Here is a 14,947-nt window from a genome sequence, read left to right on the forward strand (position 1 = left end):
CTAGACATTTCTAAAATTACAGTAGCTGTTGAGTTATCCAGATTTTAATTAGAAACTTTTAGAAATCAATTTCTATGAAGTTAAACTTAAGTTCAGGTCTGATTAATCTTACGCTGCAAAATAATCATGCTTGACAACTTTAAGTTCACGAATTTAATTCCTAATAATTCCGACAAGCCGTTATACAAAATCGTTCCCCACTTGAAATGTTGGTACAACACTGAATTAGATCTCCTTTTAACACAAAAATTGGCTCAAAAGCAAGATTCACTGGGTGGATAAAAATTTGACATTAACTTTGGGCCCGGTATATCATGGATATGAATATATGGTCAGGACCCGATCGATTCCTTAATTCACAGAAATTTGCTAAATTTCTTTACCGAAAATCTGTATCAAATTATGGCCAACACAGCAAATTTGAGCAAAATGGAAGAGATGGATTTAGCAACCATGGGCCCTGGTATGACGTCACAATAACATTGTTGCGACATCTAAACAAAAATGAAATCACAATTTGTTTAAACTTATCATTGTATCAAATCAAATAAAAAATTGTTTTATTCGTCAATTGCTCTTATTTCACGCATTTTGTTTGTTTTACTTAGTTTTCTTTGATTTAAAAATAAAAATTATTCAAAATATTATTCATCATCGTTCATTGTATGATTACTAGTACTTGTTTCGCTTTGTTTTTTAATTTTTTTTTAATTCTTAGTGTTGAATCAGTTATTCCTTTTTTAGCCGTATGCTGTATGTACCATTTACATGTTTTACATCTTTTTTTTTTTAATTTTAGTTTTTCATTAAACTCTTGCGAGTATCTTTTAGCAATTTTCTTTTTTTGGTGGGTAATTTACTAGTCAAATTTTGAAACATTCACATTCCGGTCAATATAATATGCATCCAAGCAATCAACTCTATAATTATTAATATTTTCTTTTTCCTCTTTTAATAGTTCGAAAAAATCCTGTATCAAAATGTGTCTGAGTGTACGAAAAAATTCAAATTTTTTGTAAGAAATTTGTTTAGTTGGCAACCAAAAGGTGTTGATATGGTCCAGGACTTGAGTAGAACGAATTGAGTCCGTCCAATAATTTGGAATTGTCTGGATTGGAACCGGGCGAACTGACTGGCGTTTGAGCATTTCCATTTACCGATGGTCCATTGCCGGACATTGGTCCAGCACTACCCTGTTGCGGTCCCATGCCGTAGTAATTGTGTGGCTCTAGGTATGGTGAGAATTTGCCGCCGGGTCCACCATTCGAGTACATATTTGTATCGGATGGATGCGGGAAATGGGGAGAATCGAACATATTTCTCGGTCCGTTAAATTGCGGCGGATACATGCCCATGCCGTTGTTTGGGAAGAAATACGGATCTTGAACGCTATTTAGTGTCAATGGATTTGGTGACAATGAACGGGACGGTGATGAGGTGCCAATTGGACCTAAATGGCCATTTGCGTGTCCGTGGGAATGATGAAGTTGTTGTTGCATAGCTCGTTGCTTGATATAGTTGGAGAATTCAGTTGGTGACATGCGACTATGTTATGAAGTAGAGTGTAAGAAGTTGCAATTTAGTTTTCAACTCAAATGTTATTCCATACCTGTTAGCTCGTTTCGAACTGGTTTTTAATTTAGTGCTGCCGAATTTCGTTTGCGCAAACGTTGCCGTTGTGAATGTGAGCGTAGCTTGAGATCTTGGTAGAAATGATGCAGTTGGAGCCGGACTAGTGGTCATGGTTGTTTTGAATGACGGGCTCGGAGCCGATGTTGGCGGTGAGCCTTGTGGCGACGCCTTTGGACTTAAACTGAGGCCCGAAAGGCTGTTACTAACAGCGTCAATTGGACGAAAACATTGAGCTTCTGGATTAAATGTTTTGGTTACTTCACGATCGGCCGAACAATCTTCATGATGATCATTCGATTCAGAATAGAGAATCTGTGACGGATATTCGTTTTTCGATGTTAGTAATGCCATTTGCGATAGGCAGTCAGTAAAAATAGTAACATACCTTAACGGCTCCCTTTTCGCCGATGCGATATGACACCTCACCAGGATCTACCCAGACTGCTAATTCAGCTGGAAGATTTTCCAATATATCAGTAATTGGTACACCACTTTCACGAGCTGCTCGATCTAATACTGCATCGATTGGATCACCAGTTTTAAGACATCGAAATGCTGAGCCCTGTAATATTGAAAATTGAACGTTATTCATAGCTTCAAGTCAAAGACATATTCAAACTCGAAGGAAGATAAAAGAAATAGGTTTGCACAGCCACAAAGTTTTCGTCCTTAAAAAGGCCATTTAAAGAACTTTTTGGTGTGTAGAGAAAATGTTTTTTAAATACAATTTGAAGGTATTGTGAATCGATATATTAAGCACATTGATGTCTTGATTTCGCAAAATGCAAGGTCACATGAATATAGACAGCTATTACCATAAATAGCATTCTTCCTGTGTAAATTTATGATCAGCGTAAAGGAACTTATGGCTGTTTAATCGCCTTTAATTTAACTTTACAACATTTTCAATCAACTTTCGTTATTGATGTTTGCAGAAAAGTAAAACGACTATTGTCTCACAGATTGTAACAGTAAACGATGTTGTTTGAACACTGTTCATTTCGAGAGTAACCATTAAATTGGATCGATAAATAGAACACAGAAAGGTATCCGAAACTGCAAAATATTCCCAACAAATCTCAATGAAATTTCCTCCAATTTTCATGGTATTCGATAAATCTCTTCAAAATTTAAACTTAAGTAAATTTAGACGAGAAACTTTATCTTCTGCCGAAAATAGAACTTGTTTTTAATGTGTTTAATGTTCATTTCTGTGTTACTTTGCTTTTAATTTAAAGAGAAGTTTTGGGTGTTCTTTTTTGTCAAACTTCAATATCATGCTATTAAAAAAACAAATCTCACAACAGCCTCTCGTCATCTACGAATTTATCTATTTTCAGTTGCATTAAAATGTATTATCAGCCTTATTCATCTGTAATAAAAACTTCGTGAACAGTTGTAAATAGAACTCCATCAACAAATCGGAACGCTTTTCTCGCTCTAAGCCCTGAACAACTGTCCCCAAGTTCCACATAAGCAGTCTGAATACCGAATCTGCTATTTCATATAATCTAAGCAGTCTCAACACATCGATAAAAAATCTATTACTTCATTTGTTTTAACATTTTACTATAAAAGACAATATTATCCAGAGTTCTTCGTTCCTATTGTCGTTGCTACCGTTATAATAGATGGCTGCACTGTAATTTTTTCCTGACGGTCCCTTACGTTTCGTTTGTCTCATTTCATCCACAACTAAAAAAGGACTAGTTAAATGTAACGTGAAAGATGATGTAAATTATGTAACTGCAGTGCAGTGTTCCCGCTTAGTGAAAATCCTTGAACTGACCTTGAACTCAAGTTCTTTTAAAGAGTTGCGCTTTTAAGTCGTTATATAATCCAATCTATACATTAATGTTAGACAAGAATAAATCAATTAAAGGGTCGGTGATATTTACCCGATCTATACTTATGTCTGATAGAAAAATTTACAAAAATTTCATACGAAAAACCCGCCACTTGGTTGGGTGTACCAATCTATTTACACAGACTGAGAGCAAATACCTGGATAGATCCTTAAAATAAATTATTCTATGCCCAAAATGATGATGGCAGAGAGTGGAATGTAAACTTATCAAAAATAAATTCTCTTCGAAATAAACATATTTTCGAGTAATGAAAATGTCAAGTCATATTTATCCACCCATCAAGTCAAATATATAAATAAATAATTAATTATTTTTTTTTATTTTCGTATAAATAAATATTTATTTATTTCGTTCCATAAATTGTATTAAAATAATGAAATTTTTGATTATTTAAATAAAATATCATCGTAAAAATACACACATCATGCTGTTGTAAGTAAATAACATTAACAATAATGAAGGAGATAGTCAAAATATTTTTCTTGCTCATTTGCCAAAATATTTTTCGTGTAGCAGCAATAGCAGCGGCAGTGGCACATTCAAGTTAATAGTAAAATATTAATCAAATAAAATTATTTGCTGAATGACGGGCCGTAGAAAATTCGGTGTGTGTACATGTCATGAACAATGTTACCCTCATTATTTCGGCAGAGCTTTATGATTTACAAACAGAAAAACTGTGGAGTTTATTCGCTGTTTTCTAAAAGTTTGGTATTTTGATAGACAGTGTTAAAATGGGTTTGGCAAAACTAGGACTACAAAAACTGTGCTCTGCATTGTAGTACGTGAATTACGTGGCCTTTGTGTATTTATATAACACAAAAACTTCCTACGATCCCTTCGAGATGTAGTATAAGTTTCTGCTTTATAAATCGATTATTGTTATTTTCCGAATTCTGATGAGACCTAATCAATTAAAAATTTCGTGTATTTGAAAGCTTTTGAAAGACGTTTATGTACGTATGACCGTGAGGGTGGAAAACTTCCTAGAAGCCGCCGGCTACAACACAGACATTATTTTTCATGTAAGGGAAAGCCCGAGAAAACCGAAAAAAAGGAAATATTTGGTTAACCTCGGCTTTGTCTCATTTTGACAATTTTTCTCCGGATTTGTTCCACAGTTTTTCCGGCTCTTTCCATCCCCGAAAGTTTTGGTTGTCCTCTTACATAACTCGGCGGTTCGCTGATGGTAAATTGTCAGAATATGTAAAATCGTCTATCAGCGGACGCCTGAGTTTCTATGGTGAGCGAATAAAACTTGCTGGAGACGACAGAGCGTGAAAAACTATGGAACAAATCCGTTATTGGCGGAGAAAAAATTTTGATAGCGGAGCTCGCCGTAGAATTTGGGTTTTAAAAGGCAGACCTCCGCCAATTGCAAAAGTTTTGTATGACCAGTTACTTCAGATCAAATTTTTAACACTTTGAGGCAATAGAGGAAGGATCAGTCTAATGCCTGAAACTACGATTTTTTCTTGAAACTAGAGTTTTGAGTCTAAAAATTTGTAACTCAACAGGCCGTTATTGACAGAATCTTCCCTTCGATGTTGGAAATAAGCGATGATACCTCACACTAGCTAGGAATCAAAAATTTTCGTCACAAGGACAGAAAAGTTGAAAATTCTAGTTTACGAAAAGTCTGTTGATCCGAGGCGAAGCCGAGGTCAATAACCACGTAAAAATATAACTTTTTAATTTTTCGTCACTACACATTGCCTAAAACCAAATCAAAGGTTGCGGAGCTAACACTTCAATAGCAATATCTTTGAAAATATAGGAAAGGCGTACTGCCTTTTAATCATACTGTCAGGTTAGTTGAAAATTAACCGTTGAGAAACAGCCAGTCATCTGTTGCCGACAATGATGACAAAAATAAACGATTAGCTCCAAATAGAGAACTGAATGTTATAACATGAAGTAAAAGATCTCCTACCAAACACAGAGGTAATATCGAGATACGTTTACCGTTTGTAGGAGGTTAACTGTAGATCATTCTCATTTTCTACTTAGGTTCAAGGACCCTATGTCAAGCTAACAACAGATCTGCCCGAAAATTAAGGATGGATCAAGGAATGGAGGCATTAGGAATGCGCAACAAAGATTTTATAATTGATTGGTATCTCCAGATGCAATGCAAATTTTAAATTATATCTTCCTTCCCATTCGAAAGGAATTCACAAGAAAATTGAACTGCTCATAGAGCTTAAATAATAATTGATGGAAGGAGGATATCGAACATTAAATGCGAGATTAACACATTGGGCGAAATAAATCGGTATACGCAGTCTGCTGTGATTATTTAGGTTGCAAAAGTGCAAAATTTATGTCCTGTCGAGATAAACTCATTTTTTGTTCGATATCCTTCTTCCATCAGTTATTTGAGCTCTTTGGAACTGTCTCTGAAATTTATTTCAAAAAATCGACCTTGAACGTTGAATATATTTTTTGTTGTTCTTATACCATGTCATGATGATGATTTACTTTTGACAAAAAATAGAACCCAGGAAGAAACGCTCGAAATATCGACAAAACTTGTGTGTTTAGTTAATGCTTCTGCTTATGTATGTAGCGTCACCGAATACGTAAAACTATTTATATTTTTCTTAATTCAGTGAAATATTTAAAAGGCTAATAGGTATAATGGATGGAAATGTAACGGATAGAGGAAGGAGGAACTTTTTTTATGGCATCGCTAATCAGTAATTGATATTTGATAATTTGATGTAAGAGAAAAGGACTTACCTTAAACGGTTTCTCAGGGTACCAATGTCCTTGAAATCTATCTTTCAGCGCCTTTTCCAACTCCTCACCAAATAAATTCACTCTCCTTCTCGGCAATTTATTGTACAAATAAGATATGACAAAATTAAGCGCCACTTGTATTTCTATGTGCATTTTTGGTTATCAAATTTGTATGCTGAAGCGTTGGACAAAACCGAATCTCTTTTTTTTATGCTTAAATTATGTGCAACGAACCAATCGCGACGTATCACAAAGTGTTGAAGTAAAAAATTTCGCCGAAATTATATTTTGCCGTGAGAATTTCAAATGTTTTTTTTTGTTTTGGTTTTTCTATTTTTATCTTGTTAGATTTTTGAACTGAATTTAAAAATTTTTGTGCAAATGCTTCGTTTAACTTAGATTCTTCGGTGTTTCAGGATCTGATCTGTGGACTGGCGGATTTTCGGTATAAAATCCAAGATTGTTGAGTTTCCTGTAAATAAAAAGAAAGAGAAAATTTAGACTCGAAATTCAATAACACGAAATCCGAAGGGAATGGTTCGAAACTGCTCCACAGAAAACATAAAATTCTATAAGGTCAACTATAATTACATTTATAATCAAGGTGTTAAGGAATATCGCGCCGCGTCATTCACAATAATTCACAAAGTGACATCTGCCCTTATACAAAATGTGAATTATTGTGAATGACACGTCGCGAGATTAATAGCAACCACAATCAAAGGAGGTTGGTTCTCCGAGACTTTGTTAAATGACTAAATAAATGATAACGACATAGTTTCAGTACATAGGGAAGGGCATAATTTCATCCTTCAGTAATTCGGGTAACATTCCTAACATTTAAAGTCACATGTTCAACACTTTATTCTATGAATTCCTCTGAGTTTTATAAGTATCGTTCAATCAAGACTTGGTAAAACTCATAAGAAAAAGGCATCATAGCCTCGCACACAAGGTTGCACGTGTATTGCAAACCCAATTTCCTACCATTTTTCTTCTTAATCTTTGACCTTTCGTTTGATCAAAAAAAAAATTAAAAGAAAAAGAATTCACAACAAACAAGTTGTGTAACCTGCCGTTTCCCTCATACTGTGAGATCCTTCCCGTTACCACATTGATTTATAATTCGGTAAAAAAAATACCACGTAAACCTCCCCCTGAAAGCCCTTTAAAATGACCTTTCAAAATCCACTCAGAACTGAATAACAGAAATATAGGTACGAGACGACCCACCAACTTCTGCAAATTCTGTTTCTTATCTTTAAAACTTTAATTACTTATTTATAAGCAGAAAAAAAAGCTTCCATATTTACTCACTTCCGTTATGAGTTACAAATAGAAATAATTGGAAAAGTAACAATTTTCAGGATAATTACACTGCACTCCTTGTTTTCCCGTATTCAATTGTACCATAAAATTTATAATAAAAATACTTTGAAAAGAAAGTTTCGAGAAAACTTACATAAAACTATTTTCGCAAAATGTAACGTTGATATTAGGTTTAACATTGGGTGAATATATTTTCTAGTTTCCCATTCGCTAAATATATTTATATAATATAATAGCATGTGGTATCTATGTGGTACGAATGACAAATTGTGCTTGATATTAATTCTTATTCTTCTTACAGCTAATTCCTTCTACTAGCGACAACGATGATATTGTCTTCGATTATTTATGAGACCAAGCCTCTGGTTTCATCTATGTATCTCTTTCTATCCCACCCGCAGAGACATTGTATTATGAATCAATTTAAGCTTTTAGCTTGTACGTGGCCGTATACATAGAGGAAAATTTTCATTTTATTTAGCGTAATGAATTGGGCAAGTTGGTTATTGTCTTTTCATTAAATCGTCGTGCAATATTAATTTTCTTAAAGTTTCCCTCGAACAAGAAAAAATGATTGGAAAAGTTTCTACCCGTTTTTAATTTACTAAAACTTATCGAAGTTACAGAACAACGATTCACTTTAGTGCAACACGATGTAAAGGTGAAAGATGTTAAGATATTTAAAAGTAACTAAAGAACGGCACATATTTTGAACCAAAAAGACGCTTATCCGAATACTAAAACCCGTTGCCACTCATTGAATTTTTCACCGATAGAATAGCATCTCGTAAAGTTTTGACACCATTTCCCGAGTCGGTAACCTGTCGTGTTTTTCCTGTCATTGTAAATTTGTTGTCTGCTTTTTATCTTACAACTTCTCGAATTAGACTCCAAAGAAAGATAATTTTCCCTTAGCCTATTATATAATCCCAATCCATAAAGTATGTGAAAATCTCCAGAGATCCTCTCACATTCAGCCCCAATTCAGAAGAAAGTTATTTTCATGTCGTCAACATTCGAATTTACTGAAATATATTCCATCGAACGAACACATTCCTCACATTCAATACAATTTAATTTGCTCTGATAGTCGAAAGTCAATAATCTCAATACGCCCACCATAACCATGTTCAATGTTCAGATAAATTAACGAACAGAAATGAATGTCGCATCACACAAACGATACGATGGCGTAGTATATATATATATATATATATATAAAACAACTTCAAAGATCAATAAAATTTACTTTTCTCCTAAATTTTCATAGAATTATTCATCGGTCGTATCGGCACCACACACTACACATAATATACCCAATTCATTGATAAAATAATTTTAGATTGGAATCGTCAGAATGCTAAATTCAACAGAGAGGGATAAAAAAAAAGTTTTCACATTTTTATAAGAAGTACACGATCATTTGTTACGGCGAGAAATCGATTAAAGTTTAATTCGATTTTATTATTGTTGTACGTAGATACATACATCGAAGTGTAGTCTTTTACGCCAGATAAAAAAAATATAATCGGATTATCATTCCACTCTGCATTACATAAAATAACAAAATAACAAAATAAATCAAGTTGAATTATGTAAAAATAGAACGAAATTTATTTTGGGTTATCCATCCGTACATACATACATATACACATCCATATATATTCCGCAAACTTCATATATAAAGTAGTTTTGGATATAAACTATTCAGTTTAAAGTTTTATGTTCAACGGTGAAATAATATTTTTCTTCTGAATTTTAAAACGGAATGCGCTAAAGTTATAGTTGATGTATGGCAAGCAATATTCCCTCGATATAATTTAAAAAAAAAAAAAAAGTTCGAAAAAGGAAAATTTTCACGTTTCGAATTCGAAAATATTGTGAATTTAAAAACTAATTTTCATAATGTTCAATTTTGCATGTCCCGAGAGATGGATACTCCATTTCAAAAGCGCTGGTGAACGATTTAAGCTTTTCTGTTCGGTTCAAATATGTTATTCGAACATAACTTTGCCGTTTACGTTTTCTTCGTTTTTTTTCCCTACAGCGTCCCTACACCATCTTTTCCTTACAAGGTTTCTGAGGAGGACAATGTTTTTCCAATTCAATGAAACTATACAGCCAAGATTATACTTTTGATAAAAAAGGGTAAAATTTGGTTTTATTCAGAACTTTGTAAACAACTAGCGTTATACCGTCACACCGTTAAATCTTCCACATCCGATTTTTACCTAACTTTTTCTGGAAAAACGGATTCTTGAACGCTAAAAAGAGTTTCACCGTTCAAAATGGAACATTTTACAACACAAACACTGTACAAGGCAGTTTTGAACAGATTGGTTCCTACAGTTACATTAATAATAAGATAGTAACGGATTTCAACATCGCTGTTGGTAAGTCTGTTGAATTAAAACAGATCAGTCGAAAAGCTTTATGCTGCAGTGAGAGAAATTCGACCAGTTTTCTTATGTGCGACTTGTTGTGGTTTTTTGTTGAACAAATGAAAATCCAGATTTTAATTTTCTGAGTATTGGCAAGCGCTTAGAACAAGAACGAAATACTAAAAAAAAAAATTATTTTTCTGTATACGTGAGAGTGTATTGGTGAGCTATGATATGAATCGGTCGGTAGAGAAAGTAAACGGTCGAGAAGGAAAGTAACGGTTGGGAAGGAATGCACCAACACACTCTCACTATTACAGAAAAATATCTTTCAAAATACCCCAATACACACTCGATGTGTGTTTTCGCTTGGGCTTCGCCCGCGCGTGCACACACATCTTGTGTGTATTGGGGTATGTTGAAATATACTATTTCTTCCTGTAGTACCAAAACCGTCACATTCACTCACCAAATTTAGTACCGAAAGAACAACATTCTCCCCAACTATTTTCCAAGATTTTCTCTCAATTTTCATTCCCGCTTATGTCATTTTCGATCCTATCTTTATTCTTTCCCAAATGTGTCAAGTTGTTGTATGTACGCGAATGTAATGTTTTTAGTGTTTTGTGACAATGCATTCATAAGGATTGCTTTCAGCATTCATACGGACTGCTTTCGGCATTCATTCGGATATCTTTCGGCATTCCTACAGATTGCTTATTTTTCGACATTTGTGAGAATACATGCACACGGAACGGACTTCTTTAGGCATTCATACGGATTACTTTCGGCATTAATATGGAATGCTTTTGCACCGGTATGTTGTTCAGTTTTGTTGTTATGTTTTGTTCGGAATGTGACTTTGGTACTCCAGGAAGAAAAATAGTATACAAACCACGGATCAAAAAGGTGTGTTTTAGACCACGGTGGTGAAAACGTCCAGGGATGGAGCGACGCGAAGCGGAAAAACACACCTTTTTGATCCTTGGTATGTAACATACTATTCATTTGTTAAACCAATTTTGTGAGGAAACATTTACAAACCACAACGGCCACCAAAACAGAAAACATGTCGAATTTCCCTGTAAATCCATATTTACTGTCTGTAACAGTGGAATACATGCATATATGTCGAGATTAACTACTACGTAATAATAGTTTTATGTATACATAAGCGACAAAGAGATTTTTTTTTGAACGTGTGAAATTTGTGGGTACACAAAATTACAAAACTATTTTCTCGGATTTACGCATCCAATTTAGAACTAGTTTTTTCCGCTGCATACATAAGTAAAAAGCGTTTTTTTCCGTTGCAGTGCAAATTGCCGTCACAAACATTAGCGGAGCTGTGATAGAGAGACGTAAGTAGTACTTTTTTACGAAAGCCTTCATTCAAATCATTTAGCATCGAATCAATTGAATATTATCTGCGTTGTAAGTTATCAAGTCCCCCAAAACTTAAGAAAAATATTTCGGCTTCTACGATACCGTAAATTTGGTTTTAATTGAGTCCATTCAATTGCAACGATTAAAAATAGAATTGCAGAAAAATTACAAAATCTCTGCAAGAGCACGACAGACACCACTAGTCATCTGTTATCGACAACGACGACACAAATATGCAATTAGTTCTGCTAGAGTGCTCTTCAATAGCGAAATGTATTATATAAGTAAAGGGTTCGGTTTCTAGGACGGGACGGGACTACTGAAACTACATTTCGTCGAAAATCTGTTACTCTTTTTCTACTGATCAGTTGACGTCACCGTTGCATTGCAATAATAGCTGTTTACGTACATAACTGTTTTGGACGATTGATTTGAGGCAATTTTGTGAGTTGTAGCCTGAACTACGAGCGAAAGTGCCTCAGATCAACCGTCCCAAACAGGTACGTCACGTAAAGTACAACTTTCAATGCAAAGAACTGAAACACTGAGAATTTTTTTTTAATATCCTTATTTTCGGCCACGTCGCATATAATGTATCGTACGGTGAGCACAACGCTAGTAGAAATTTAGCTGCCTGTTGACTTAAAAAAAAAATCCCCGAAATGTTTCGCCCCTTTCACTTTAAAGTATAAACTAGTATAAACTAGCATAAAACAGCCAATTTGTTTGGTGATTTGTGACTCTGATAAAGTTTTGCTCGTCATGCATGAATGTACATTTTGAAGCAAACCGAAAACTTTGTCGAGTAACATTTATTAGTAACTGTGGGCATATTTGCATTAGCTCCATTCTGTACATTTTCACATTCAAAAGAGCATGAAAGGACGAAACTTTTCAGGTTCGCTAATTAACCGGCAACGATACAAACATAACACAGAAAAGAAAAACATAAAGTGCAAATGCACGCCATAATTTGGTTGTATTATTACGCTGCACATTCATCATTTCAACATAAGCACGAAAATCAAATTTCGAAATAAATTGCAGACCATAAGCGTGAATGAGAGAAAATGCATCCCGAATTACTTGGACGATGTTCAAAGACCGATTTTCATTCTTCTTCTTTGCTATTTATTTATTTATTTTGAAGTCTATCTCGAACTAGGTCAGCTCGTTTGAGGATGTAATAAGACAATTTTGTTATGATTATGTAAGCACAAAAAATGTTGTCATCATTGCAAGTGCAAGTTTATGTACATTCGTACATGCAATCTATTTTTCCAAAATGATTGTTCTCTGTTTAAATTTTTCGGTTCGAATGAAAAATAAAGTAGACCAGAAGGTTTCAATTCAACGAGATGAGAGAGGAAAAATGAAAGCACATAGACAGCGACACAACAAAATGATACTTAACGTTACCTCCCCCATTCCTATTTTAAATCTTTTGAGATATTATACTGCAAGACATATTGATTTGCTGTAACGGAAGTTACGAATTATTCAAAATAATATTTCCGCTGGAAGTTCCGACAAAACGAAGATGCTACAGATAAGATTACAATTTCCACTTATTCATTATACAATAGAGCTTATCGCTAGTCAGAAAATGTTGATAGTAATATCAATGTGGTGAGCACAAAATACAGAATGACATAGCTCAAGATATCCAGGAGTTACAGCCGTTTGAATAGAGAAGAAAGAAGATTCTTTTTCTGCGATGATCTTTCAAAATTTTCTTCTGGACGTTGTACCTCGTAGATTTTATCTAGAAACCTAACGTGAAAAACGAAGAGATGTGAGAAAATCATGCTCGAAGGAAATGCAGCGAAGGTTATTAACAGCCAACACGTAAAATCCAAACCGATAAGACAGACTGACAAAGAATAATAGAGTGTTGGAGTAAAGTTTTCCATGAAGCAATTTTAAGAATTGTACTATCATACACGTGCTCGACAATTTTACTACCTTGTGATATCTATTTGTTCACACACATTCCTGACCTTATCAGTTTCTATGATTTTTTTTCTTGTTATACATACGCAACCGGTCACATGGGTGCCGAGGTCTTATTTTCAATGTTCTTCACGAATGTTTACAACCTTTTAAAATCTGCTTTTCATCTGTTATGACCGACAGCGGCAAGAATAAGCAATGAATTCTAGGGTTTCATGTAGTTGAATGTTCAATGGCACATATTTACGTATCAGAGAAAAGTAAGTTTGTCCCTTGCCTAAACAAAGAGTGCAAACATTCGATGTCGAATTTGGTCTTTAACTTTACATGTTTTACATGAAACATGAAAATAGATTTTGTATGAAACACTAGCACCCCTTCTTAATCAAAGACATAGTTTCTTATCACATTGGGCCAATTAAGTGAGACATGACATCATGGTCGAGACTATAATCCGACTGTTAATTAAGTACGTTATTTAAGCACATATCAATTTCATTTAATCAAAATTCGTCCTGACTCGCACTGAAAGAGCATTCACATTATTCAAAGCTGATAGATGCATCTTAGCACACTCATAAGCGGATTAATGATGCTTCGCACAACATATTCGATATATTCAAATTCAAATATCACTAAACCGATACTAATAAATGTGTACAGGCTTCAATTGCATCAACTAATTTTAAATATTTAAAATGAAAATACGTCTTGTGATCATCCAGTTATTTCTCAAGTGATTCCTTGTATATTTTGATTAAATAAGATCAGAAGAAACGGTGTGCTCTGATCGTTAAGTTTCAAAAAAAAAAACAAAAAAAATGGAATAAAATGTGGCTGATGATCCACGTGACCATGCGAATTAATTTTAATCTGAATTGACATCATAACTCTTGCGTTTATATTGTATTTTACGTAGGCTCATTATAATGTTAGCCAAAACCTACACATCATTTCACATTTCATCGGTACAATCGAATAAAATAATTGTTCTATTAATTAAACATTGTAGCGAGATGGAGAGAGATAGAGAGGGGGGAGGGGCAGCTTAGCTTTTCAGTATAGTGATACTCCGCAGTGTTTGTGTCTAATTTGGTGTAATCACATATTTGCAAAATTTACGATGCATCGTATCATAAATCTAATTAATACGTTCGGTCAAATAGCACTTTTGCTTACCTAATCGTTGAACTTAAGCGTTTCAGTCCAATTATAATGGCAAATGATTAGTCAGGTTCAATTAACACCAATTTCTCAATTAAAATCAATCACGATAAATCATCATCAACACTCGAGAGAGTTTTGTATATATATTTTAAATATTATAATAGGTTTTTCAAGCATGTAAATTGTCCGTAAATAAAATTGTTTGCAAATTCGTACAAATTTTATTCGCAGTTTTAAATGCCAAAATGAATGAAAAAACAGATTTTTTTTTTAAATAAAATTCCACAATATGATTAGCAAAATATAATTAATTATGCGTTCGGGTTCAATAATCCGTCAAATTAAAATGAAATTGAGTGTCACTTTTATTTTGATTTTTTTTTAAACACAATCACATCACAATAATTCAATTCTCCTTTTTTTTGGACTATTTTTATTATTATTTATACCGAAAATTGAATCCAATGTTCGATTTTTTTAAATGGTTAA

At 34.0% G+C, this 14,947-nt stretch overlaps 1 protein-coding gene across 4 annotated transcripts in view; it reads right to left on the bottom strand.

Annotated features, from left to right (window-relative positions):
- Window positions 1–768: 768 nt before the first annotated feature.
- The window catches only part of LOC119085591 (protein Tob1-like), a 76,393-nt gene continuing 62,214 nt past the window's right edge, over window positions 769–14,947 (bottom strand). For 3 of the 4 annotated variants that reach the window (XM_037196010.1, XM_037196013.1, XM_037196012.1), the window contains 4 exons: window positions 6,243–6,714; window positions 2,018–2,194; window positions 1,610–1,944; window positions 769–1,545 (listed from right to left, as the gene is read on the bottom strand). In XM_037196010.1, coding sequence (XP_037051905.1) covers window positions 1,029–1,545; window positions 1,610–1,944; window positions 2,018–2,194; window positions 6,243–6,395 — 1,182 coding nt within the window. In that variant the 5' untranslated portion in view covers window positions 6,396–6,714 and the 3' untranslated portion in view covers window positions 769–1,028. Of the gene's footprint in view, window positions 1,546–1,609; window positions 1,945–2,017; window positions 2,195–6,242; window positions 6,715–14,470; window positions 14,658–14,947 lie in introns of those variants that run through there. The other variant, XM_037196011.1, reaches the window with a different exon arrangement.

This window comes from Bradysia coprophila, chromosome X (assembly GCF_014529535.1).
Source record: "Bradysia coprophila strain Holo2 chromosome X, BU_Bcop_v1, whole genome shotgun sequence".
Classification (NCBI taxonomy): Eukaryota; Metazoa; Arthropoda; class Insecta; order Diptera; family Sciaridae; genus Bradysia; species Bradysia coprophila.